The following is a 24,496-nucleotide window of genomic DNA, read 5'->3' on the forward strand; positions in this document are numbered from 1 at the left end:
CTCTCTCTCTCTCCTCCACCTCAGAATTTCAAAGGTCATAGGGCAGGATCCTATTTCAAAAATAATGTGGCACTGAGCCAACGAATTTCAAGTCCTACTACCCGTGCTCAGACTCTCCTAACACTTTTTTTGGTGGTACAACCCTCATGCTTCTTTAACAGCGATCAAAAGCACTTGGGTTTTATAGAATGAGTAAACAAGGGAATTTAACAGACCAAAAGTTAATGTTTAAACTATTCCAACGAATAACAGTTGAAGCATAAGGACAAATTAAACTTTTAGAAAATTCAACTTCACCTAAACATATCCAAGATGTGCCGCCCAGAGGAACGTTCACACAGCGATGAAGAGGCATATCCAAGTAGAATAAAACAAAGCACATGCGCACGAGTGACTTGTGCAGGCAGCTCACAACCTTGTGTTCTGAGAAGCAGCATACACACCACTGCCAAACCCTCAGCCAGGCACGGCATGAGGCAGCCCGGTCAGTCCGAGAACGTGTGCTCTTGTTCACGATGACCCTGGAGGATGGACTGGCCCCCGCTCCCCCCCAGCCCGGAAATGCAGCAGCTATACCGTGGTCTGTGAAACAGGAACACCGTGGGCTCTGAAGACAGAGGAAGCTGAGTTCAGTTTCTGGTTCCTCCACTTCCTAAGCTCATGACTGAACTCTGAGGCTGCTCCAACTGCCTTATCTAGCAAAGAGAGCTAATAACCCTACCTCCAGTGTGTTCAGTGGGTTAAACGCGATCAAGTGTGCAAGCCTGCAGCCTGTGCTCACACGCAGCTAACTTCATCTGAAAAGTGGAGACTCGTTACAGCAAGCGTTCACTTGTCTCAACCTGTTTCATCCATCAGCTTCTACTATGTTCTGAGGGACGCTACATCTCGGGGGACATAAGACAGCTGGAAACAGACACTCGGGCATGGACAAAAGGCAGAGGACAGCTAAGAAGAAAGGGAAAAGATGTATGTGGGAGCAGCAGAGAAAAAGAGGTAAAATAAATGACTCTCCACCCGACCATAAGCATGTTTTTATTTATCCTAGGAATTTGCAACCAACCTGTTTAAGCTGGGTATACTTTTAAGGTCTACCCAGCTTAAAAGGATTTATGAAGGCTCTACTTTGGTTACTCTGTATTCCTCTGTACTCTCTGGACATCCAGAAGGGCAGCTCAGGATGGCCACCAGGTAAAAGCAAACCCACGGACACTGGGTTCTGGGTGCTGGAAGTCAGGCTCCTCTGGTCCTCCCACAGCCATGTCTGAAGGCATGAGGCGGAAAACATCAGGTGGTGGAATGGAACGGAGCGTGAAACTTCCGGGCAAGTGAAAGGAATGAAGGTCTTAGGGGGTACATCTTTGACAAAACCAACCTGTTTTCATTGGGTGATACACTTCCGGCTGAGTGTCTAGCAGAAAGGAAAGCAACAAAAACAAAACAGCACAAGAGGAGATTAAGAAAAAAATCCCTTCTTTCAAAATTCCTACCTTTGACTTGACTTTCTCTATAACGTGAACAAAAGCATCTTCTTCCTACAAACTGGGCCTGAGCTGCCCCACAAGCAAACGGCGGTAAGAGCTACAGCACATGACTGGAAGGAAGGGAAAGAAGGCAGGCGGTCTTGGGTCTTTTGGAGGAACTTTTGTGAGATTCCCAAATTATTTAGCTTAGCTCCAAGTTATTTTTCTTAGAAAACAACAAAAACACAAGTCAGCACTGGTTGTGGTTTTCTGAGAAGGAGACGAGGTCCCAGTTCACAAAGGTCCACGTGAGACGCACCCCCATCCCAACAAGCTGAGGAAGCAGGGCCACCCTGCGGCCCCAAGGGTGGGGTCCGAAATAGCAGGCTTAGGGAGTGCGCTGGCACCTCGTTATTTATCTGGCTCCTTCTTCGGATTCTCTTTTACTATCAGAGGGTCAACTGTACTGAGTTGGTACCTCTGAGAGAGCTGGTTTGGAAGGAAGGCACTTGTGTTAGGGTCTGGAGGCCAAGCTGGACCCCCCCCTTCCTCAGGCCTCCGTAGCAGCACCACCGGATCTGCCTAGGACTCAGGACCGCATCAACTCAGGCTCAAATCCTTACTCTCTACCTACAAGCTACGTGACCCTGGGCAGACACTTAACCTCTTTAAACCCTGGATCCCCAAATGCGGAACACACCCAGTCCCTACCTCAGAGGGTTATTGTGAGGATTAACAATATAAACGAGAGCATCCATGCACAGTGCTTAGCCGAGGCTGGCGTATGAGGAGGACCCTACAGCGGTGGCCGCTACAGTCATCATCACCACCATCAGCCACAACGGCAGCAGCAAATAAATAGAAACTGATTCCACACCCTGATCTCAGGGCCCGGGCTCAGCAGCTTGTTTATTTCTGGTGCAGACCCACAGCTTTTTTTTTTTTTTAATTTATTTATTTTTGGCTGCGTTGGGTCTTCGTTGCTGCGCGCGGGATTTCTCTAGTTGCAGCGAGCGGGGGCTACTCTTCTTGGCGGTGCGCGGGCTTCTCGTTGCGGTGGCTTCTCTTGTTGTAGAGCACGGGCTCTAGGTGCGCGGGCTTCAGTAGTTGCGGCACATGGGCTCAGTAGTTGTGGCTCGTGGGCTCTAGAGCGCAGGCTCAGTAGTTGTGGTGCACGGGCTTAGTTGCTCTGAGGCATGTGGGATCTTCCCGGACCAGGGCTCAAACCTGTGTCCCCTGCACTGGCAGGCGGATTCTTAACCACTGTGCCACCAGGGAAGTGCCCAGACCCACAGCTCTGAGAGATCCCTACAGACGTCGAGAACCGGCAGGGAATGGAAGAAAGCACGCCTGCGCAGGAGGAGGCAGAGGGACAGCTTCTCAGCCCACCTCGCCCTCAAGTGGGTCAGGTCACCTCTGCAGCCCCCCGTAACCTACCTCCCAAGACTGTTAGGAAAAGATAATGACAGCCTAGAACACGAAAGTGCTATTTAAGCTGCAAAGGGGCTTCCACGTGGAAGGCCTCACACACTGGAGGCAGCTGATGGGACCATGACAAACAGGCGGTGGAATGGAACGGAGGCAAACTGTCCATAAAATGGGAGAAACATCACAAACCTCCCGACGTTACTGAAGGCCCCCCACTCGGTGCCTGCACGTGGCAGGTGCTCGGTGAATCCCGGCTCCTCCCCTGCTCGACCTGCACCAGGAACACAGTCTCCCCAGCACAAGCCCGTCCCAGATCTGACTTCAATTTTCTAAGTGCATTTTTCCGCGCCCCCTGGCCCCAGCTGCCAAGCTGGGCTGTTACCGCACACGCACCTTCGTTTTCAGGCAGGGACGGGAAGGGACGGAGGGGGTGGAACGGCAGGACCTCGTCGCTCTCCTCTGAGCTCACCCGCACGTCCACGGGCATCTCTGAGATGGAGGCGGTGAACTGGTCCATGTCTGCTCGCTGTTCTTGAAGCAGCTCATCTGACAAAGACAGACACGCAGGAGCCAGCTTTTCAGAAGGATCTGGTTTCTAGGCACAGGATAGTCTGCACGGGGCTAATTCGTGTCATTAAGGGTGGGATGAGAGCTCTGCCTAAAGGGGCGTCTCACCAGCTCGCAAAATAGGCCACGCACGACCCCCTCCTCTCTCCTGAGGGTGTGCCCCCTGACCCTGCTGACCGCAGAACCTCGGTGCTGGGAACCCCATGGCTGCATCCTGGGCCCCCCTCTCTCCTCGATCAACTCCCTCTGGGTAAGTGGTTTCCTCCTACGGCACAGTTTTAAATACTATCCACGGATCGTGACTCCCAAACCTGTAGCTTGCACCTGCATCCCTGACCTCTGGCTCATCCACCTGGTAGCCTACTGCACACCTCCACTTAATGTCTGAGGGCAATTTCTATTTGAACAGGTAAAGAGAATGCAGCACCTGAGCAAAATGTAGCCTCACCACCCACTCAGCTGCTCACAGGGAAACCGGCGCAGAGCCAATGCTTTTCTTTCTCTCAACCCCCTGCCCCATCCAGCCCATCAGCGCATCCTGTTCACCCTTCCTCTGAAACACATCCTCAGGACCACTCATATCTCCATCTCCTCCATTCCCATCTCTGTGCACTCAGCCATCCCCTCTCTCCTGGATTTTTACAACTGCTTCCTGGGTGGTTTCCAATTTTCATCAACTCTCAACATAGCAGTCTAGTAATTGTTTTTTAAAGTTCACATTTTAAAAAAACATATTCCAGATCTAGTCACCTGCCGGTTTAAAACCCTCGAAGGGCTTTCAATTATCCTAGAATAAAATCCAAACTCCTTGATTTTGCTAAAATCTCTCTATTCAAACGTCAGGCTCTGCAGTGGTCGCTTCCTATGCTCAGTGTTTTCCCCCTGGGGTTGCTGTGTGGAGGGCGCCTCCTTATCATTCGGATCTCACGTTTCCCCCAAGGGAGCCTGACCACCAGGCACCCTCCCCGTCCTACCCCCGTTTCACCTCTGGCACAGCACCCGTCCCCACGGACACTCGTTTCCCTGACCGTTCCCTCCTCCTAAAATGTGAGCTCCAGGAGGTCTGTCTACTGGTGCACATTTTACTCTGTGCCACACAGTAGACACAACGAACGTTTGTTGGATAAACGAAGAAGAGAAAGACCAGAAGAGGGGGAAGTGAGAACGTGAATAAATAGATGCCTTAAAATACGCCAGCAATTAAGGGGGAAAGGGTAACGGGAGACTCGCTCAGTCCCTTGCAAATTCACACCCTAGATTTTTCTTCCGGTAACAGAGTGAAGGTCAATGAAACTCAGGGCTCTGTGGCTCCCAGCCAGGGCTTGACCCTGCCATGTGAGCCCCAGACTTCTGAGCCCGTGGCAAGCTAATGCCCAGCTTCATGGCCTCGCTTGTCCTGTTTCTCTCATCTGGCACCGCCATCACTCCTGAGCACAAGCCCCGCCTGACCTTGATGCAAACAGTCAGCACCCACCAATTTCCTCTTGGATTTCTTGGGCCACGTAAGGTACTTTGTAGAGCAGAGAAAGGCTCTGGTTCCTTCTTTCTTCAATCACGTGGAGATGTGTCATCACCTGCAAGCACAGGATGGGGGAGAGGCCTTGTCACCAGAACAGCCGGGCCAGCCTGACACCCACACTCTTCTGCAAAGACCTATGTTCTCTACAGAGTCCAGCAAAGCAGCTGGTCAGGGGGGCAGTATGAATCCTCCCCGTGTTTACTGGCCACCATAGTGCAAAAATGTGTGTATTACCTCTCAGTGATCTAAGGATTTATCCAGAGGGTGCTCCAAGTTAAGGGAAAATTTTTAAAAATTTCCTTAGCCAATTACTGATTTGGTTTTCACAGGAGGCACTTGCTAACTATACTATAAAAAAAAGAACCCAGATTTGTACAATGCCAGACACTCAGTAAGGTCCTTCTGAGTGAAACAGGAAATGAGTTGGTCAATTTTTACCACGGGTCAGACAAGAAGAGGTAACAAGGGAATGAAATCACTGGTTAAAAAGTAGATTTGAGGGGTGAGGCCATTCATGGATTTTGCTTAGTGAAGCAGTTGCTTGAAGTGATTATCACAGTGAGCATCAGAACTAGTTTATTCCTACTTAACTAAATTAGCTATTCCTGCAGAACTGCACACTGGGGCTTCCCTGGTGGCGCAGTGGTTGGGAGTCCGCCTGCCGATGCAGGGGACGCGGGTTCGTGCCCTGGTCCGGGAGGATCCCACGTGCCGCGGAGCGGCTGGGCCCGAGAGCCATGGCCGCTGAGCCTGCGCGTCCGGAGCCTGTGCTCCGCAACGGGAGAGGCCACAGCAGTGAGGCCCGACTACCGCAAAAAACAAAACCAAAAACAAACAAAAAAAAAACAAGCTTGAGGGGCTTCCCTGGTGGCGCAGTGGTTGAGAGTCCGCCTGCCGATGCAGAGGACACGGGTTCGTGCCCCGGTCCGGGAGGATCCCACATGCCGCGGAGCGGCTGGGCCCGTGAGCCGTGGCCGCTGAGCCTGTGCGTCCGGAGCCTGTGCTCCGCAACGGGAGAGGCCACAGCAGTGAGAGGCCCGCGTACCGCAAAAAAAACCAAAAAAACTGCACACTGAAGTATAAATAAACCTGATTTTTATGGGGTGATAAGGAAGGCATATCTATCATCTGCCTTACATAGCTCACTGCCTCTTCTGAATGCAGAAGTTCCAAGGTTGTTCATCCAAAAAAAAAAAGAAAAAAAGTCATTAAAGTGGTCACTGAATTTAATTAAAAAAAAAATTTTTTTGGTCACTGAATTTGAGAGGTTTTCAGGGTGGAAATGAAAGGAGATTTGGACTACATCCACCCCACTGCCACTGTGAAGCATGTGAAGCACGTGGCCGTACGTCACACAAGCGCCTCAGGAAGGCTAATCCCACCGGGCTACACCTGCAGCCACCGAGCTCTTCCTAAAGAGGGCGCTCTGAGCCAATGGATTAATTATGTGGGCTTGAAGCCATTAACATGAAGGGTCAAAATGAAAAAAAGTTAAATGGAAAGATGCTTTTATTGTAGATTGATGTCTCTCTGATCTATAAAAGCAAAGATGAAAGCAATTTAATTTTATACTTGCCATCCTTTCAATCAAGTAAATTGATGGGAAAGCACCAGAGTGAGTGCTTTGGAGAAAAAATGCAAGTAGAAATGGAACGGTGAGCTCCCCAGTCTCAGCAGTGGTGACACTGCCACATGTCAGAGGAATTAAGGAGTCTGGCAGAGGACGGTTCCTACACCCACGAGGACAAGACCACAGGGTGGGATGCTGGGCTCCAGGGTCTTTGGAGGGCTGCCTGGAGCTGCAGTGTGGGGCGGGAGGCAGCAGCACATCACTCACACCTCAAATCGAGTGCACACGTTCTAAGAGGCTCAACATATTTGGGGTTTTCAAGAGTTTACATAACAGGACAGGAAACAGGCCAAAGGCTAGTGTAATCCAGCGGCTGAGCTGCCCCAGAATTAAGGGCTCCGAGCAGACAGCAAACATCACACAGTAAAGATGCTCCACCTCCCAGGGCACTCAGGTGGTACCCTGATCCTGGCTCACAGGTTAATTGAACACACTGATCAAGGTCTCACCTTTCCTTCTAGTCTCACCATACAAAATAGGCTGTTTTTCTATAAAGTACTACATAATAGTCTAGATTTTCTACAAAAAAAAAAATTGAAAAATGATTACATTTTAAAATTTTAACTTTATTAATTTTTTTTTTTTGGCCATGCCATGCGGCCTGTGGGATCTCAGTTCCTCGACCGGGATTGAACCTGTGCCTCCTGCACTGGAAGCGTGGAGTCTTAATCACTGGACCGCCAGGGAAGACCTACGTTTAAAAAAAAAAAAAAAAAAAAAAACGGGAAACACAAAAATTCACTCAAGACCTTCCCAGCCTCGCTGCTCTATCCTCGGAAAAACACAATTTAAAAAAAAAAAAAAAAAAAAAATCGGGTAGACCTGAAAAATTCTAACTCCTGTCAGGATGTAAGCTTTTCCCACCTGAGCTTCCCGGAAGCTACCCGAGGTCTGCTGGCCTTTCCTCCTCCTCTTCTACTCCATCCAGCTTCAAACAGAGCCTTAGCTCCAGGCCCCCAGCAGAGGCCCCGGGGGTCCCCAGACCCATGCCCTTCCCACTGTTTTAGGACACTGAGTTCTTTCATTCCCTGAACACCCAGCTGCTAATGTGGGCTCCGTATGTTTAAGGACAATTCTCCATCTTCACAGTTAACATAATTAATTTCACACAACTGTGAGCTGCTCAAGGGCACACAGGATTCAACTATGTGTGGTGAGATGCTGGAGCAGCACTGGGCAGCAGATGGGGCCGTAGGGGAGCCCCCCAGGGCTTCTGGGAAGTTCCCCTACAATCACACCACAGGAGCAACAGGAGGCAGGAGGGGACAGGTTCCCAGCCTGTGCACGCTGCGTCCCCACAAAGCAGCACAGGGCTGGGTTTAAAATACGGGAGGAAATAGAGTAAGATCAGTTATGGCATCACAAGGCCCTCTAGGAAAACTAATAGGCAGACTTTTAAAGGAAGCTAGCGGTCTTGGAGGCAAGTTCATTTCTATGAATACAAGACAGTAAAACTCAAGTTAATACAGGGTCAAAACAAAAATTAGAAAAGTAGGTCCAAAAACAAACCTCTATAGATAACTGCAAAGACCAGTAGGACGCAGCAGGGGACAAAACCCAGGGATGTAAAGTGTCTAAACACAAAAACTATACCGTACAAAAGAGACCAATTTTTAAGATGTGCTTGCCTAGAAAGAGATTTCAAATATTAATTCTGGTGGGACCCTCAGCTAGAAATAAACTGATATAAAAATGATCTCTTCAATATAATCATGCATTCCTAAACCTTCAAGAACAGTTTAAGTAGGGCATACTTAATATAAAAAAGTATGGAAAAGGTATTTTTTAAATAGTACCTTTGCAAAAACCAACTCTTGTACCTACTGTCTTTGGAAATCCAAAATCATTTCCTGAGGTCTAAAAACAATAAGCACGACCATCCGTGCTGCCCGACCACCTGTCAGAGCGGTCTCTCCCCCCTGTCTAGTGTACCTGGGACTTCATCTGGGCCGCCTTTTCAGGGTCGACAGCCAGCACGTGCTGGTAATGACGGATGGTGTGGAGGCGATCTTTGTTCTCAGCCCGGACGTAGCGCCGCAAGGCTTGGAGAATGCGATGGGGCTACAAGAGAGAACAGTGGTTTTCACGTCCAGAGACTAGGGAACTGAAAACAGGCAGGAAAACGAAGCTTTAAAAACTCACTAAGAAAGTCAGCCTCAGCGAGGCCCAGGAATGAAAGCTGTACCTTTAAGAGCTTTCAGTTACCAAGTAACAAGAAGCTACCCTTCTAAGTAGCAAAAGCTAAGTTCCACAGTTATAGTGGCTCCTCAACAGACAGCATTTTCCAAAATCGCTAGCCCACCGTCTTCCTCCAATCTGTCTGTCCCCTTTCCTGAGCTCGGCGCCTGCCACCATAATTACAAGCACAGGGTGACCCGTGTCACCCGGAAGACTTTACTTGCTTAAGGAGGCTACACACACCCTCCTTTTCGATCCTCTCCATCCCCCAGAGCAAGGCAAGTTAGAGCTAAGGGATAAAGTTTGACACCACTGGCAGATAAGAGCTGTGACATAAATTAACTTATCATCTTATTTAGAATAGAACTGGTTCAAAAGCCTTTGTCCGTGGAAGACGTGTTTTTAATTCTTTGAAAGTAAGGCTACTATAAAAATGCAATAACTGGGGAACTACCAAGCAACACGCTGAGGTTCTGCTTTTCCAGCGGAGGCCGTGTCCACACCACAGGCGGCCCACGGGCCCTCAGGCGCGATGTGAGCTCACACCGGCTCTACACATGCTACTGCAGCGATTCTCACCCGCGGAGGGTCGGACTGCAGGGCCGCCAGGTAGTTCTCCAGCGCCACCCGGCGGCGGTCGTTGAGCATGGCCTCCACCCGTGCCAGGTGCGTCTCCACCAGCTGCTGCTTCTCGCTGGCCGCTTCCTTCTCCAGGGCCTTCACCATGGCTTGGAAGTGCTGAACCATAAAGCAGGAACCACATCCAGTCAACGCAGCTGCGGGTATCTACACTCACAGTGTCAGAGCCCACTCTGTGCCTCTCCGCGCCCAGCGCCCCAGCACAGAGTCGTGTGGAGCAGGGTGAGGTCGCAGAACACCTCCTCTGACTTCCATCTGGACACTTACAGGTGACCCTTGGAACATCGCAGGGGTTAAGGGCACCGATCCTCCCCGCGGTCCAAGATCCCAGTGTAACTTACAGTCGGGCCTCTGTACACACAGTTCCGCATCCACGGAGTCAGCCAACTGCCCGTGTGCGGTGCTGTGGCCTTTACCATTGAAAACAATCTGCGTGTAGGGGGACCCACACAATTCAAACCCCTGTGGTTCAAGGGCCAACTGCACTTCCCCATCTAATGACAGCATGTATGTCTGGGCATGGGACGGGCTCCTCAGCACCTCCCTAACTGAAATCCCTAGCACGCAAGCCCAGGCCTGGCCTCTGCATGTGCACCGTGAGGAAAGGAAGGCCGTCCTTCCCACACTGCAGTAAGGCGCCCCCAAACCACAGTCCTGTCCTGTGGCAGGTGAGGCCAAGCCATTCACATCAAGTCCTGAAGGGCGAGCTCCCTGCAGGGTGCCTGGGCAGGCAGGTTTAAGGCTGCCGAGCTAAAGCTCCCTGCATGGTGTGCACTGGCTGTGTGGAAATTAACATTCGCGGATTTTCTAGGTTACTGATAAAAAAGCAAAGGTGAGGCGATAAAATATCAACATCACGAGAAGAGAGATTTCAGCTAAACATAAACACAAGCTGACTTAAGATGTAACTAGTTTTATGAATCCCAAATCAGTCCTGTAAATTCCTGTCAACAACCTCCTCTAGTCAAAGGGAGGCAGCTGCTGTGAGTCTGATTACATTCTTAAATCCAAAGTTAAGATAAACTGATAGATTTATTTTCTGCCTTTTGACTTTTCAATAAGTCTGCAAAAAAAAAAAAAAAAAAAACATTCGGTACTGCAGTACTGCCAGAAAACAAGGCATAGCCTACGAAGGAAGATGCCCGAGGACTTTTGCCAGGAAAGCAGAGTAAACAGAGCCGAGCTAAGGTCACTTCCAGGCATGAGTGAGGTGTGCTCTGCTCCGAGCTTTGGTTTCCCTCCACCGTAGGCGAGCAATTCTAGAGAACACCAGTTGGTAGGTGAAAAACAAAGCAGGCCAGTGAAAATTTCCTCGCAACAGAAGCGCTCAACCAAAAGGGGGTGTCAAACTCTAACTTGTGGGGACTCTGGCTCCGACCATACTCCAAAGGGTCAGCCTGGGAGCCCCGCTCTGGAGGACACGTCTCACCTGAATGAGAGTCTGCCTCTCGGCTTTGGGGAGGTTCTTGGCTTGAAGTTCAGCCTCTTCCCATTCCTTCTTCACCTGGAACAAAGGTCAAACTATAACCAGAATAATCTCTGAAACAATTCCCCCATTTTCTAAAAATACTGCCAAGCCCTGAATGTAATGTGGGAAAGAAAGTGCACAAGGAAATCACATCCCACAAACTCATGAGCTCAGGGTTTGTCCCAGAACTGCTGCCTCGGGAGATGCAGGGCGTCAGCTCTCGTACCTACTTCTCAGAACTGATGTGGTTAAAAAGAGTAACAAGCGTTTCCCAGCATACAAGCCCCCCACAGGGGATGTGTGGGATTTTAGGTGGTACCCAGACCTAGCAAAAAATTCCCTTTTCAAGTTTTGTTTTTCAACCTTTCCAAGTTAAGTCTAGGAGAAAGTTGCAGTCTGGTGCTCTGTCGCTCTGGCACTTATGACTCCTTGAAGGAAAAGAAAGCATCCCTGAAACTACGCAGGCAACAGTATCTAGCTGGAATGTTTTAACACTGTTTGCTTTGATCCAATATATTTTTCTAGTTACCTTGTTCTAACGGTAAACGACACTAGCTTTCTACTTACAGTATTGATATAAAGTTTCCTTCTTCAAAATAAAAAAATTTAAAAAGCTAGTTCATGGCAAAGAAAAAGCAGCAGAACATAATGTTCTCAGGAAGCGCTCCTCGGCAGAGTCTGGAACAGATAAGCACTCAGAGGATGACTCCATTATCGTGGACAGAGGGAGGGGACTAGCTCCGCCCCGAAGACAGGCCTGCTTACACTCCCACACCTCACCTGTCCTAACTCGGTTAGCGCAACAACCTGGGGAGGTGGCGTCCTTATGCTTCAGCCACGGACCCCAAGTTAGCTGATGCCTGACAGCACGAAGATAAGGGAGCCCGAGGTTTACCCTGTCCATCCGGTTTCGGTGCCGGATTTCCAGCTGCTCCTTGGCCTTCTGGAAGCGCGCGTGCTCATTGTCATCTGCAGAGGTCTCGAAATACACGTCGACATCATTGGTCGGCAGTGGAGTTGGGGGAACTGAAACAAAGCGACCAGAGGGTTCTCTCCAGGGGTCAGCCCCACGCTGAGGTCGCACGATGCTCAGGGAACAAAAGCCTGGCTGGGCCTGAAGACGGGACCCGCGTGTCCAGCCAGCACCACGCTCAAGGGCAGGGTGCGCCCGTCTGCTGGGACTCCGCTCCATCTTCCTCACCCAGTATCCAGCCACCAGGCCCGTCCGCACTCCCCCCGTACCTTCAGGACCAGTGAGGCATCTATTTAGGACTTCAGGGGCAGAAAAGGAAACCACTTCTATACCTTCCCTCAGTTCTTGAAACCTTAAAACCTAAACAAGAACTACCCTATTGAGAGCACCTGACCAGAGACAAGTCAGGCATGCAAAGGCACTGCAGGGCTTCAGGTCTGCTCTTTTTCTCTGGCTATTTTTAGGTCACAACTCACTTTGGGCAACTGATTCAACTGAATGTTCTTTGCACACAGACTGGGCAGAGAAAGTCCAAATGCTTCAGCTCCAGCTGCTTAGTTTTCAGTCCCACTGGAGGTCTTTCAGCCCCAGCCCCACAGCAGGGGCAATGTATTGGACAAGGGCTTACCACGAGTGTGAAGCTGCTTTGGGCTTTTCTATCCATGGCACTCACTGGCCCCACCAGGCCACCACCCAGGGAACAAACCCGTTAGAACAAACACTCCGCACTAGTCTAAGTTCCTGAGTTCCTACCAGCCCCACGCAGATGTGCATCTGCACAAAGGAGCCTATCCTAACCCAGGAAGGGTTGAGATGACAGGTCTACCTCTTAAGAAATACCTATGGAAACTCTCATTACCCCAACTCACTGGGGATTTCCCAGGCCAAGGAGGAATGTCAGGCAACCTGCTTACACAACTTGCTCCATCGGGACACACTTGAGAGCCACTTGGAGAGCAAAGGCCAAGTTCAACGAATTTTAATTCAAAAACAAATTCTCCCAGTTTCCAGAACTGCGTCATTTTAACACAACATGAGACCAGCTGTGTAACCGATGAGTGTGACCACAAGTAAGTCAGCCACTCTGCAGTCCTTACATCGGGGTGTCTTCATTCACCCTCTTTTACTGAGTTTTAACCCTAGAAGCTACGGCTTAAGTCTTGTCAAGAACATCTGCCTCCTACATTAATTTAAATAGGATCTCAACAGCCAATTTTCAGACTATAACTAAATCAGAATATGTACAGCTAGCTTCAGAAACCACATTCCCCACAATACTCAAAAGCTCAGCCAGGACAATTTCGAAGCACGGAAGTCCACTGGTGCCAACAAACACGTCGCCATTGGCAGCGCATGTCCGCAGCTTAAAGGCTTACGTGTCGGAGACAGAGCCTTTGGTTCATATCCCTGGGCCGGATGAAGGTAATACAAGCAAGCACAAGCTGCCTCCGCCCCACCCCACCCCCGCCCCACACCGGAAAGAGAGGGCAAAGGGGCAGCAGGTCTGCAGGTTTGGTTCTGAAGACACGATGGGATGGGCTTGAACCTAGAACCACATCCCTCTGTCTGTGTGCAAGCGACCAGCTCAGGAAGCCGGAAATGCGTAGGCCTCAGTCCCCTTCAAGGAGGGAAGCAAACTTGTCCACAGGAGCATTATGCTTCTAGGCTCCGAAGCCCTCCAGCCGGGCCCCAAGCACATGGCCTGTCGGGAAGCACGACCTTGCAGGCTTCGCAACTGTTCACGCTCCAGCAATCTGCCAGTCCCCAGTGTCTTACGACACCATCCACCTGATCCTCTGGGTAAAGACTGCACCTTCATATTCAGCGAGACCTTTAACGACCCAGATTCCTCAGGCTTTGACCCCAAACAGCGTTTTGTTGCCCCTCAGTTTAAGAAGTTTTACAAAGCAGAAAGTATCACGATGATTTCTGTCTCCATCTTCCCTAAATAAAAAAGTTTCTGCCACCAACGCTCCCTAAGGGCTCATTTGTTTTCTCATCTTTTCAATCATTTCAAATAAAAAGTTCACCAAGCAGCAGCTGGAGTGGAAGAACTAAAAGTAAACTATATCATATTAAGATTTAAATAATCTTTTGGTTGGGGAAGGAAAGAGGGAACAAGATGGCATATGCACGAAAAACTGTCAGAAGCTACAGCCAAAAATCTTTAGGGCAAATACCAGGAATGGCAGCACAGCTCATTATTCTAGAATCAGAATGAAGAAGGGTCTGCCTAGCCAGGGGGTTTTCCTACACACGGGTCAGAAGTGCTCCAGACGAGAAAGCGGGTCTTAAACAGGAAAAGGGGGAACTATGAAGAAAGGCAACCTACCGACAGCGAAGTAAACCTGACTCAACTGAACGCTGAAATTTCTTTGTGACCAAAGAACGCATAGACTAAAACTCCTAAAGCCAGGCCTGATCCAGCGCTGCCAGAATACTGGGGAAACGGAGTCACCACCACTTGGCTGCAGAGCACACTCCCTGGAGTGCATATAGCAAGATGTTCCAATGTTCTCGGCTCCCTGAAGTGTCCTTATTGTCGCTTCTTTGGAGAGCGGGTGACCCCCTTAGCTAGTGTGCATCATGGGGGGTCGGCACAGGGCCGCTCAAGACAACAGTGAGAGAGAAAAGCCTGGACACAAGATGTGCAGAACTCACGACCTGTCCGCTTGTCCTTCGTGCATTTCAGCCTCGGACAGAGGAGGGCAGGGCCGCCTTCCCAACCCAACCAACACGGAGGCTCCGCATGAGAAAGGGCAGGCCCCTGGCTCCCCCCTGTGGCAGGGAGGGAGCGCCACCTCCTCCGCCATCACTGCTGCCATTATCACGGCTGTCACCACCTCCATCACCACCATCACCATCACCATCATCACCTCTACCATCACCATCATCACCTCCTCCACCACCATCACCTCCACTATCACCATCACCTCCACCACCATCACCTCCACCACCATCACCTCCACCACCACCACCACCTCCACCACCTCCACCATCACCTCCTCCACCACCACCACCACCACCACCACCACCCATCACCTCCACCACCACCACCATCTCCACCACCTCCACCATCACCTCCTCCACCACCACCACCACCACCACCACCACCTCCATCTCCACGGGCCCACGGCGAGCACAGGACACGGAAAACTGAGCTGACAACTGCCGACAGGAAAGCAAAGCTAGATCTAGAAAGCACAGAGAGAAGAGCAGACGACCAACAGCAAACACCCAGTGGGCAGGGAGCACCACACAGACGCGGTCACGAGGACACCGGGGGACAGAACGCTGGACGGGATGGAGCTGCACAGCCAGGGCGGCGGGACTTACTCATCACTTTACACACAGCCATACAATACTCCTCAGACTCAAAATTGTTCCTGTTGCCGCCGCAGCCGCCATATATAAAGCGCACGCACTTCCCCTTGGAGAGGTCGAAGTACCACCGGGGCATCACGGCCCGGCAGGGCCCCGTCAGCGCCTCCTGGGAGCAGACAGCTGTGTGGAAACGGTCAGAATGTCAGCAGGGGCCGGGCAGCAGCTCCAGGGGTTCACAGAGCTACAGACCAGCAAGGGGAGAACGACCAGGCGACGGTTAACATCAGCGAAGACCAGGATGGGGCAGCACCTGGCGCCCAGGCCAACGAAGTTGCCAACTCCTGCCAGCCAACCCTGAGGATGTGGTCGTTTTCCTTCCTGATGCAAGAGAGACCCTTAGGTCCTGAGAATATGGACTGGTGCTTTCTGCACTGTCTAGAGTCTAGAGAGGGGCAGGGCTGACATGGAGGAGCCTCATGTTTCTCATCTGTGAAGTGGGGACAGCTGCCTGGTTTGGCCGTCTCGGGGGTGGCAAGGGCAGGACACAGTGCAGGTGCAGAGGCTGTTTCAGTGGCGGTAACCATCGTAAAGGCTACTTAAGCCCCTGGAAAGGACGAGTGTACGTTTTATGTTCTCCAGGGTGAATCACAAGCTTCTGGACTCATTAAGTCATCTGCTCTTGGTTGAATCCTGAGTAATTCTTCAGATCTTAATTGGTTTCAAATATACTATCAGCAGGAGGCTGCACATAAAATGGCCTAGAACTGTCGCAACTTTTTTTTTTTCTTTTTAATGGTGAAATGAAAACACTGCTGGCCCTGATCCCTTACTGGTAGGTCATCAAATTTCACCCTCCCAGCTGCAAACCTCTTTCTGATGGACAAACAGGACAGCCTACAGATGGGAACACACTCAGGAAAGGAACCAAGGAAGTGACTTCCACTCCAAAAGGTTGGGGCTTCAGCAGTTACTGAGGAAGGGGATCCCCCTCAGGAGAGAACATTTCCGGCTGGATGTGGAAGAATCCTGCCCGAGGGCAGACCACGTGGTCTCTCTGATTCTCTAGTTAAGTCCTTACAATGCAAAGCTTAGTTTCCTGATTAAAATCTGTCAACTGCCAGACCCTGCCTGCAGTGCCCAGAGCTGACCTCACCTTCGGGGCAGGAAGCCACCCTCCTGTGACTTACCTGTGAGGAAAGCAGTCTCTAGGCACATTAAAGAAGACTAACAAATTCTAAGTAAATAAGCGCAGCCGCGGCGGCTCCGTGGGGTTACCTCTGACACCGTGAGAGACCTCCTTCTCTGCAGCGGTGCCATGGCGGCTGGGCTGGGTCGGGCTCTCCTCGCGGCGGCCGTCTCCCTTGAAGGCGTCGTAGTAGTAATCGCGATCTTCCGCCACTTCCTCCTCACCCTCGTCCACAGCTGCTTCTGTGAAGTCTTCCAAATCTGCTTCGGTAGGAAATTCACTAAAGGTCACAATAAAAAAGGAAGGTTAATACCAGTTGCTATGCACAGAGCGCAACAATGAGTCCCTTCCCTGTTCTGAAACACAAAGACAGAGGCAGGAAATAAGCTCAGCCAATGGGGAGCCGTGCTGCTAAAGCCCTCAGTCCGGCCACCTCAGCGGAAGGGGACCGCCAGGCAGCAGGGGCTGGGCTAACCTGCAGAAAGGCACGTGGCCGGGGTGACAGGCAGCTGAAGGCCACTGGCGTGCCTGGGCTCAGCCACGGCCCAAGTGAGATGTGCCGGCCCAGCTCTGGCAGGAACGCGCAATGTCCGCTTCACCCGGAAGCCAGGGACCAGCAGCCACGGCCACATCCGCAGGCTCCGGGCAGGAGGTTACCTTTTATAAATATCGTAGTCGTCCTCTTCGTTGTCCTCTTCGTCGTCCTCCTCCCCTTCTTTTGACGCAGCAGATTCAACAATCTTTGTCTGAGGGCAGCACACATACTCGGTGCCGTGGAACTGGTCCACCCCACAGGGGAGCAGCATGCCATAGCTGTACAAGGTCATTCCCTGAGTCAGGCAGGCCTGAGGGAAACCCACACACCAACATCAGAACACAGCAAGTGTGGTCAAAGACCCCCGATCCCCAGCTTTACCCAAAAGAAACCCTTACCAAATCACAACGTGAGCCCTTCTCACGGACACATAAATTTTTGGCCAAAAAGTTGCGACCCTACTATTTTAAGACTTACAAATTTTACTTAATTTGCAAGAGGGAAACATCATCTTGGGCTAAAACCAATGAAAGCCCAAAGTTGGAATAAAATTAAGGAAAGGAGGTTTCTTTTAGTAATTATCGACGCTGCTGAGTGGTGGTCAATGGTAACGTACATTCCTAATGGGTGAGGAATTCAGAATTACTTCAGAACTAGAAAAAAGAAAGGCAACTGGCTGGAAAACCAACTTAACTCAGAGGACAAGCTAAGAAAGGGTCATTCTCCCCACGGGAAGAATGAAATGATATCTAAACCTGACAGCATGCATGTCCAGACACAGATGTCCTATAACTGGCTATTTCCACACACGCCTTAGGGTTCGGGTGGCCTTGCCGGGGGCCCTGCCGACAGAATCCTTACTTAACGATCTTTTTCGTGTCCCTGACTTCAGGGGCTGAACTGTTAATGCTGTTCTTCCTTACAAAAATATCTGTTCTTCTCCCAAATAGTTTTAATTTAAAAGATACAAGTAATTGTAAACTTTGATGAGATAAAGGGAAAGAAAATTAATTTTAAATGATGGTAAGGGGCTTCCCTGGTGACGCAGTGGTTGAGAGTCCGCCTGCCGATGCAGGGGACGCGGGTTCGTGCCCCGGTCCGGGAAGATCCCACATGCCACAGAGCGGCTGGGCCCGTGAGCCATGGCCGCTGGGCCTGTGCGTCCGGAGCCTGTGCTCCGCAACGGGAGAGGCCACAACAGTGAGAGGCCCGCGTACCGCAAAAAAATAAAAAAATAAATAAAATAAATAAAATAATAAAATAAAATTATGGTAAGGTGTCGAGAAAAAACACTACTTTCCTAAAAAACAACGCTCGACTTTTCCCACCCACTCCTTTACCTCTTTGACCACAGTGTGCCAGTGCTGATGATTCTCGCACACTTCCATCCGCTCCTTGTGGAAAAACTGGCACTTTTCTGGAACTAGCAGAACGTCACTTACAAACTCGCCCACTGGAAAAGAGAAGCTTTGTCAGAAGCAAATCTGATCATGATTCAAGGTGAAAACAACCCTGACTGCAGGTTACCGTGACAGTCACACAGTCACAGGCAGGCAGGAGCAGTCTCTAATGCATATAAGCTGATGTGCACCTCATCTTCCAAAGCCAACTGGACGTTTCAGCTCCAGGCCAGCAGCCACAAGAGCTCAACACTCTGTTACAACCGCAAAGCCCAGGACTTCCTCACTCCTTCCTGACCTCAATCCCTTAACTTCTGGAGCAGGGCTACAGCACCCTATGGGGGAAATGGGAAGAGAACTCCCGTGCATGACCTCAAACACACACAGCTACTCCCCACCACCTCTGGCTTCACATGGACAACATTCCTAGCCTCTTACTTCTATTTCTGCCCACATCAGTTCTAACAATAAAACGCCCAGGAAACTAAGACTGGGTGTTCTCCTAAAGAACAGGTGAATCTTACTTTAGCCCTTTGTGGACCTACAGACACCTAGCTCTAAGACAAACCACCACTGAGATAACTGATGCAGGTACAAATCATCAGTGGAGGGTTAATTATGAAGGGGAAGACGTGTCTTTGCAGTGGGAAGGGCTGGCGGACACGACTTTAACTGGACAAGCTGACTTAAGTGATGTTCTAAGAACAGATCACCTACACAGTCTTTCTGCCAAAATATGTCATTTGACTCTAATCATACAAAACAATATGACAAATTCAAATTCAGACATAGTGCTAAACAAATGACCTAGACTCTTAAAAGATATTATTGTCATAAAATATTCAGGGACCTCCCTGTGGTCCAGTGGTTAAGACTTCACTTCCAGTGCAGGGGGCACAGGGTTCAATCCCTAGTCAGGGACCTAAGATCCCACATGCCGCCAAAAAAATAAAGTAATATAAAATAAAATAAATAAAAGCTTCAAAAGAAAAAGCTGAGGAACTGCCTAGATTAAATACAATGTATGGTCCTTTTTAAAAGGAAGCTGTAAAGGACATTATTTGAACATTTAGGACAATTGTCCCATGTGTGATCGCTGTATCACAGTCATACAGGAGAATGCCCTTGCTCTTAAGAGAAACAAGGTGAAAACTACTTGGAGGTGAACTATCTTAATGTCCCAACTCACTTTCAAATGGCCTAACAATGAAAAGTAAGTAAGACACACACAATACACACAGTGAGATGGATAAGGCAAAACTGGGAAACCTAGGTAACAGGTATAGAGTACTGTATAGTACACTACTGCATTTTTTATAGGTCTGAAACCTTTCAAAAATAAAAAGCTGGGGGAAAAATACACATAGCTGCTTAGAAAATAGAGTCCTTATCTCTTAGAAATACATGCTGAAGTATTTACAGGAAGAAAAAAAACGGTATCTGTGACTTGTTTCCAAATAACGAGGGGAAGGTCGGATTGGCCACAGACAGGGTGAGTGGTTCATAACCGTTACACAGCACATGAGGGTTAATGCGATAATCTTCTCTGTGTTTGGATATGTTTGTAACTTCCATAATAAAAAGCTAAAAACGTAATCACTGGCTCATCACCCAGAGAACCTGGTTCAGTAGGTCTAATTTTGGACTCAGTGATCTGCACTGAACAAGCATCCAAGGCGCTTCTGATGCATCACCAACATGCTCTACCGAGGGTCCGAGTGCAAGAAAACCAAGGTGGTACTTAGCTCAGGAGAGATGCAATAGGTAGGGGAGGGAAAAGGAAACAGGCAGGCTAACCTCTGAGGTTTAAAAAACAAAAAAAAAAAAAGGAAAAGGAAAGTCTAATAAGAAAGTAATCTGGCCTAAGAAAGGTCTTAGGGGGAATTCCCTGGCAGTCCAGTGGTTAGGACTCGGCGCTCTCACTGCTGGGGCCTGGGTTCAATCCCTGGTCTGGAAACTAAGATCCCCCAAGCCAAGTGGCACAGCAAGGGGGGGAAAAAAAGTCTTAAGACTTGAACTAGCAGGAAGTCTATATGCAGACCCGCTCCCCAGCCTCACTGCAGCTCAGGCCTCTGTCTCTGGGCCTGAGAAGTCTGTCCTTCCGCTGCCCATACGGAGGCAAAGGGCAGCCCCTGATCTGCTGTGAGGGGGAGATGTGCTCCCGCCATCACAGGCAGCCACCGCACATCAAAACAGCCTTCCGCGGGACAGTGAGGTTTCACTCTGCCATTAGCACGGGGACTTGGGGGACCTGATAGCTCAATTTGACACTAATGCAGGAGCACAATGGTTAGTTAGACACGGTGCTGCCCTCGAGGGCCCCAAAGGCTCTGGGGAGATAGAAGCAAGCTTTACCCATCAACCAGGCTTAAAATCGAAGCTTAAAAAGCAAAGCCCAGAGGTAAACTAGGATTCGCCTCCATCAGGAGAAGCACCCCGATACACAGTCTAAGTACAAATCACTGAAATTCTGGCATCCAACCACCAGCTCACACTGTTGATGGTGACTGTATGGACTAAGCAATCTTTATATATATATATATTTTTTTCTTTTTGTTTTGTCTGCACCTCCTGGCTTAAGGGATCTCAGTTCCCCAACCAGGGATTGAACCTGGGCCTCGGCAGTGAAAGCCCATAATCCTAACCACTAGGCCACCAGGGAACTCCCTATGTTTGTTAATTTATGACAAAAAAGCAACAAAAAGTACACTTAAGAGGCAGTGTGTACAGGGTTAAATGCCAGTGTTTAATCTCAGCACCACTGCTACTAGCAGAGAGGTCTTGGGCAAGTTACTCAAACTTTCTGTGCCTCAGTTTATCTTGCTGCTGTGAGGCCAGATGTAATATGTACAACACAGGAAAAGCTTAGAGCAGAATCTGGTGCATAGTAAGCACTAAGAATTATTTAAGTATTAGCTCTAATTACTGATGTTAACACTGTTAGTTTCAAGTCCCGAGTAACTAGTTTTATACAAAGCAAACTATACAATCACAGTTATCAAGAAATCTATAGTTAGGCAACAGTTCATATCCTTTAATTTGTAAAACCTCAATTTTATACGTACAACTGCAACATCAGAGAAAAAGTTTAGACAGCAATTTCACTACTATATATATTCTATAGAAACAATAACCAAACTGGGTTTTAAAAATATAGTGGAGTATGACATATCGTTTCATCTTAGTTAAAAATGCATTAACTAAATCTGCTTATATTACACCTTAGATAAACCCTAAAATGATACAAAGTAAAAAAGCAAGTTATAAAAGGTCAAGTGCAGTATGACACCATTAATGTCAGTTTTAAAACACAAAAACAAGTTGTTTATAGACACATTCGTATGCAGCAAAAGTATAAAAACAGGCACGGGAATGATACACCCTGACAGTGGAGTAGCAGTGACCTCCAAGGGTAGGGAGGGAGAGAGCGAAGGGATGTAAGGATGGGACTCTGGGACATTTAATCCCTTAATTAAAAAATAAGATGGAGATTAAGCAAATATGGCAAGCCCGCACACAGCAGCAACAAAGACCCAACGCAGCCCCCCCCAAAAAAGCAAATATGGCAAAACGGGGAAGAACTTAAATCAGGACAGTGAGTGCATGAGTGACCATCATATTATGTTTTATCTTTTCAGTATGCTTTAAATATCTCAAAATGAAATTAAGTTTAAAATTTAAAAAATTTTAATGCAAAAAATTTAATAATTAACTCCATGCTAAACTGTAAGATTAAACGCCATCAATCTTCTGCTATGGAATCATGATTAAATTGATCTGTCTGACCTCTGAAAACCAGAAAAGAACTAATGCCACTGATTTAAAACAGAATAGCAGGGCTTCCCTGGTGGCGCAGTGGTTGAGAGTCTGCCTGCCGATGCAGGGGACATGGGTTCATGCCCCGGTCCGGGAAGATCCCACATGCCGTGGAGCAGCTGGGCCCATGAGCCATGGCCACTGAGCCTGCGCGTCCAGAGCCTGTGCTCCGCAACGGGAGAGGCCACAACAGTGAGAGGCCTGCATACCACAAAAAAAAAAACAAAAAACAAAACAGAATAGCACTCCTTGATTCAACAATTCCAATTCTAAAACCGTACTCTTAGGTAGTAATTAAGAAAGTGAACAAAGATATTCATTACAGAATTGTTAATATCAAAAAACCGGAACCAGGGCTTCCCTGGCTGCGCAGTGGTTAAGAATCCGTCTGCCAATGCAGGGGACATGGATTTGAGCCCTGGCCCAGGAAGATCCCACATGCCATGGAGCAACTAAGCCCGTGTGCCACAACTACTGAGCCTATGCTCTAGAGCCCGTGAACCACAACTATGAAGCCTGTGTGTCTAGAGCCCATGCTCCACAGCAAGAGAAGCCACCACAATGAGAAGCCCACTCGCCACAACTAGAGAAAGGCTGCTGGCAGCAACGAAGACTCAACACAGCCAAAAATAAAATAAATAAATTTATTTAAAAAAAAACACCAAAAACGGAACCAACCTAAATGTTCCTTAATAGGGAATTAGTTAAATAATGGTACTTAATGGAATACCATGGGCTTATAAGAAACATGGTTAAATATCTCTATATAACATGGAAACATTTCCATTTCCATGACGGTTTAACAATTTTAACAATCATTAAACAAATAAGCAAAGGAATAAACACACCCGATACCCCTAACCTCTCCTTAAGCCTGGTTAGCTCCTTTAGGCTAAATCTGTTTAAAAAGACAGACTCAAAAGATGTGTGCATCTCTAAGAGTGGTACATAATAGATGTTCAATAAATGTCAACTTTTTTAAAAAGCATTAAACAGAAAAGCATATTTAGCATGATCCAATTTAGGGAAAAAAACAAAAAAAAGCATTTAAAAGCACACACATTTCCATGAATATCCAAAGAACAAAAGTCTTGTCTATACACCAAAATGTTAATATGGTTAATGGAGTGCAGAAACTGGAAAGGATTATTTTTGCTTTCCTTCCCCAATTTGTTTTATTTAAAACAAAACCAAAAACTTTTTAAACATGTAAATTAAAAGAGGAACACATTTCAATCCCAGCATCAGTTCTGTCATTTCACTGCTACTTTTTGCCTTTGATACAAATAATTATCAGAAACTTCTAGGAAAAAGACTGACCTAAGCAAATCAGTATTACTCTGTTTTACAGAAAAACACTGAAGATGGTTTGGTCTCACTTTAAAAGTTTATCTAAGGTTGTAACAATTCTCAATTTAACCCGCTGGAGTACAATACACAGTGCCCACAATTCCCTAAGTCACTGGAAACCTATATTGTTTTTGCTATTCAAGGCAATAAGTTGGTCAATGAACACGGCAATTTAGCAAAATCTATGCTCTAGAGCCCGTGAACCACAACTATGAAGCCTGTGTGTCTAGAGCCCATGCTCCACAGCAAGAGAAGCCACCACAATGAGAAGCCCACTCGCCACAACTAGAGAAAGGCTGCTGGCAGCAACGAAGACTCAACACAGCCAAAAATAAAATAAATAAATTTATTTAAAAAAAAACACCAAAAACGGAACCAACCTAAATGTTCCTTAATAGGGAATTAGTTAAATAATGGTACTTAATGGAATACCATGGGCTTATAAGAAACATGGTTAAATATCTCTATATAACATGGAAACATTTCCATTTCCATGACGGTTTAACAATTTTAACAATCATTAAACAAATAAGCAAAGGAATAAACACACCCGATACCCCTAACCTCTCCTTAAGCCTGGTTAGCTCCTTTAGGCTAAATCTGTTTAAAAAGACAGACTCAAAAGATGTGTGCATCTCTAAGAGTGGTACATAATAGATGTTCAATAAATGTCAACTTTTTTAAAAAGCATTAAACAGAAAAGCATATTTAGCATGATCCAATTTAGGGAAAAAAACAAAAAAAAGCATTTAAAAGCACACACATTTCCATGAATATCCAAAGAACAAAAGTCTTGTCTATACACCAAAATGTTAATATGGTTAATGGAGTGCAGAAACTGGAAAGGATTATTTTTGCTTTCCTTCCCCAATTTGTTTTATTTAAAACAAAACCAAAAACTTTTTAAACATGTAAATTAAAAGAGGAACACATTTCAATCCCAGCATCAGTTCTGTCATTTCACTGCTACTTTTTGCCTTTGATACAAATAATTATCAGAAACTTCTAGGAAAAAGACTG

The 24,496-nt window shown here is 48.0% G+C and overlaps 1 protein-coding gene across 4 annotated transcripts in view; it reads right to left on the reverse strand.

Annotated features, from left to right (window-relative positions):
• Positions 1 to 24,496, reverse strand: part of APLP2 (amyloid beta precursor like protein 2) — a 70,071-nt gene that overhangs the window by 4,161 nt on the left and 41,414 nt on the right. The window contains exons 3-13 of one of the 4 annotated variants that reach the window (XM_007456585.1): positions 18,251 to 18,363; positions 17,033 to 17,220; positions 16,465 to 16,655; positions 15,202 to 15,369; positions 11,788 to 11,918; positions 10,854 to 10,928; positions 9,365 to 9,523; positions 8,540 to 8,668; positions 4,933 to 5,032; positions 3,285 to 3,437; positions 1,376 to 1,411 (exon numbers count right to left, since the gene is read on the reverse strand). In XM_007456585.1, the coding sequence (XP_007456647.1) occupies positions 1,376 to 1,411; positions 3,285 to 3,437; positions 4,933 to 5,032; positions 8,540 to 8,668; positions 9,365 to 9,523; positions 10,854 to 10,928; positions 11,788 to 11,918; positions 15,202 to 15,369; positions 16,465 to 16,655; positions 17,033 to 17,220; positions 18,251 to 18,363 (1,443 nt within the window). The remainder of the gene's footprint in view (positions 1 to 1,375; positions 1,412 to 3,284; positions 3,438 to 4,932; positions 5,033 to 8,539; positions 8,669 to 9,364; positions 9,524 to 10,853; positions 10,929 to 11,787; positions 11,919 to 15,201; positions 15,370 to 16,464; positions 16,656 to 17,032; positions 17,221 to 18,250; positions 18,364 to 24,496) is intronic. The other 3 variants (XM_007456584.1, XM_007456586.1, XM_007456583.1) reach the window with 3 other exon arrangements.

This window comes from Lipotes vexillifer, unplaced genomic scaffold (genome assembly GCF_000442215.2).
Source record: "Lipotes vexillifer unplaced genomic scaffold, Lipotes_vexillifer_v1.1 scaffold583, whole genome shotgun sequence".
Taxonomy (NCBI): Eukaryota; Metazoa; Chordata; class Mammalia; order Artiodactyla; family Lipotidae; genus Lipotes; species Lipotes vexillifer.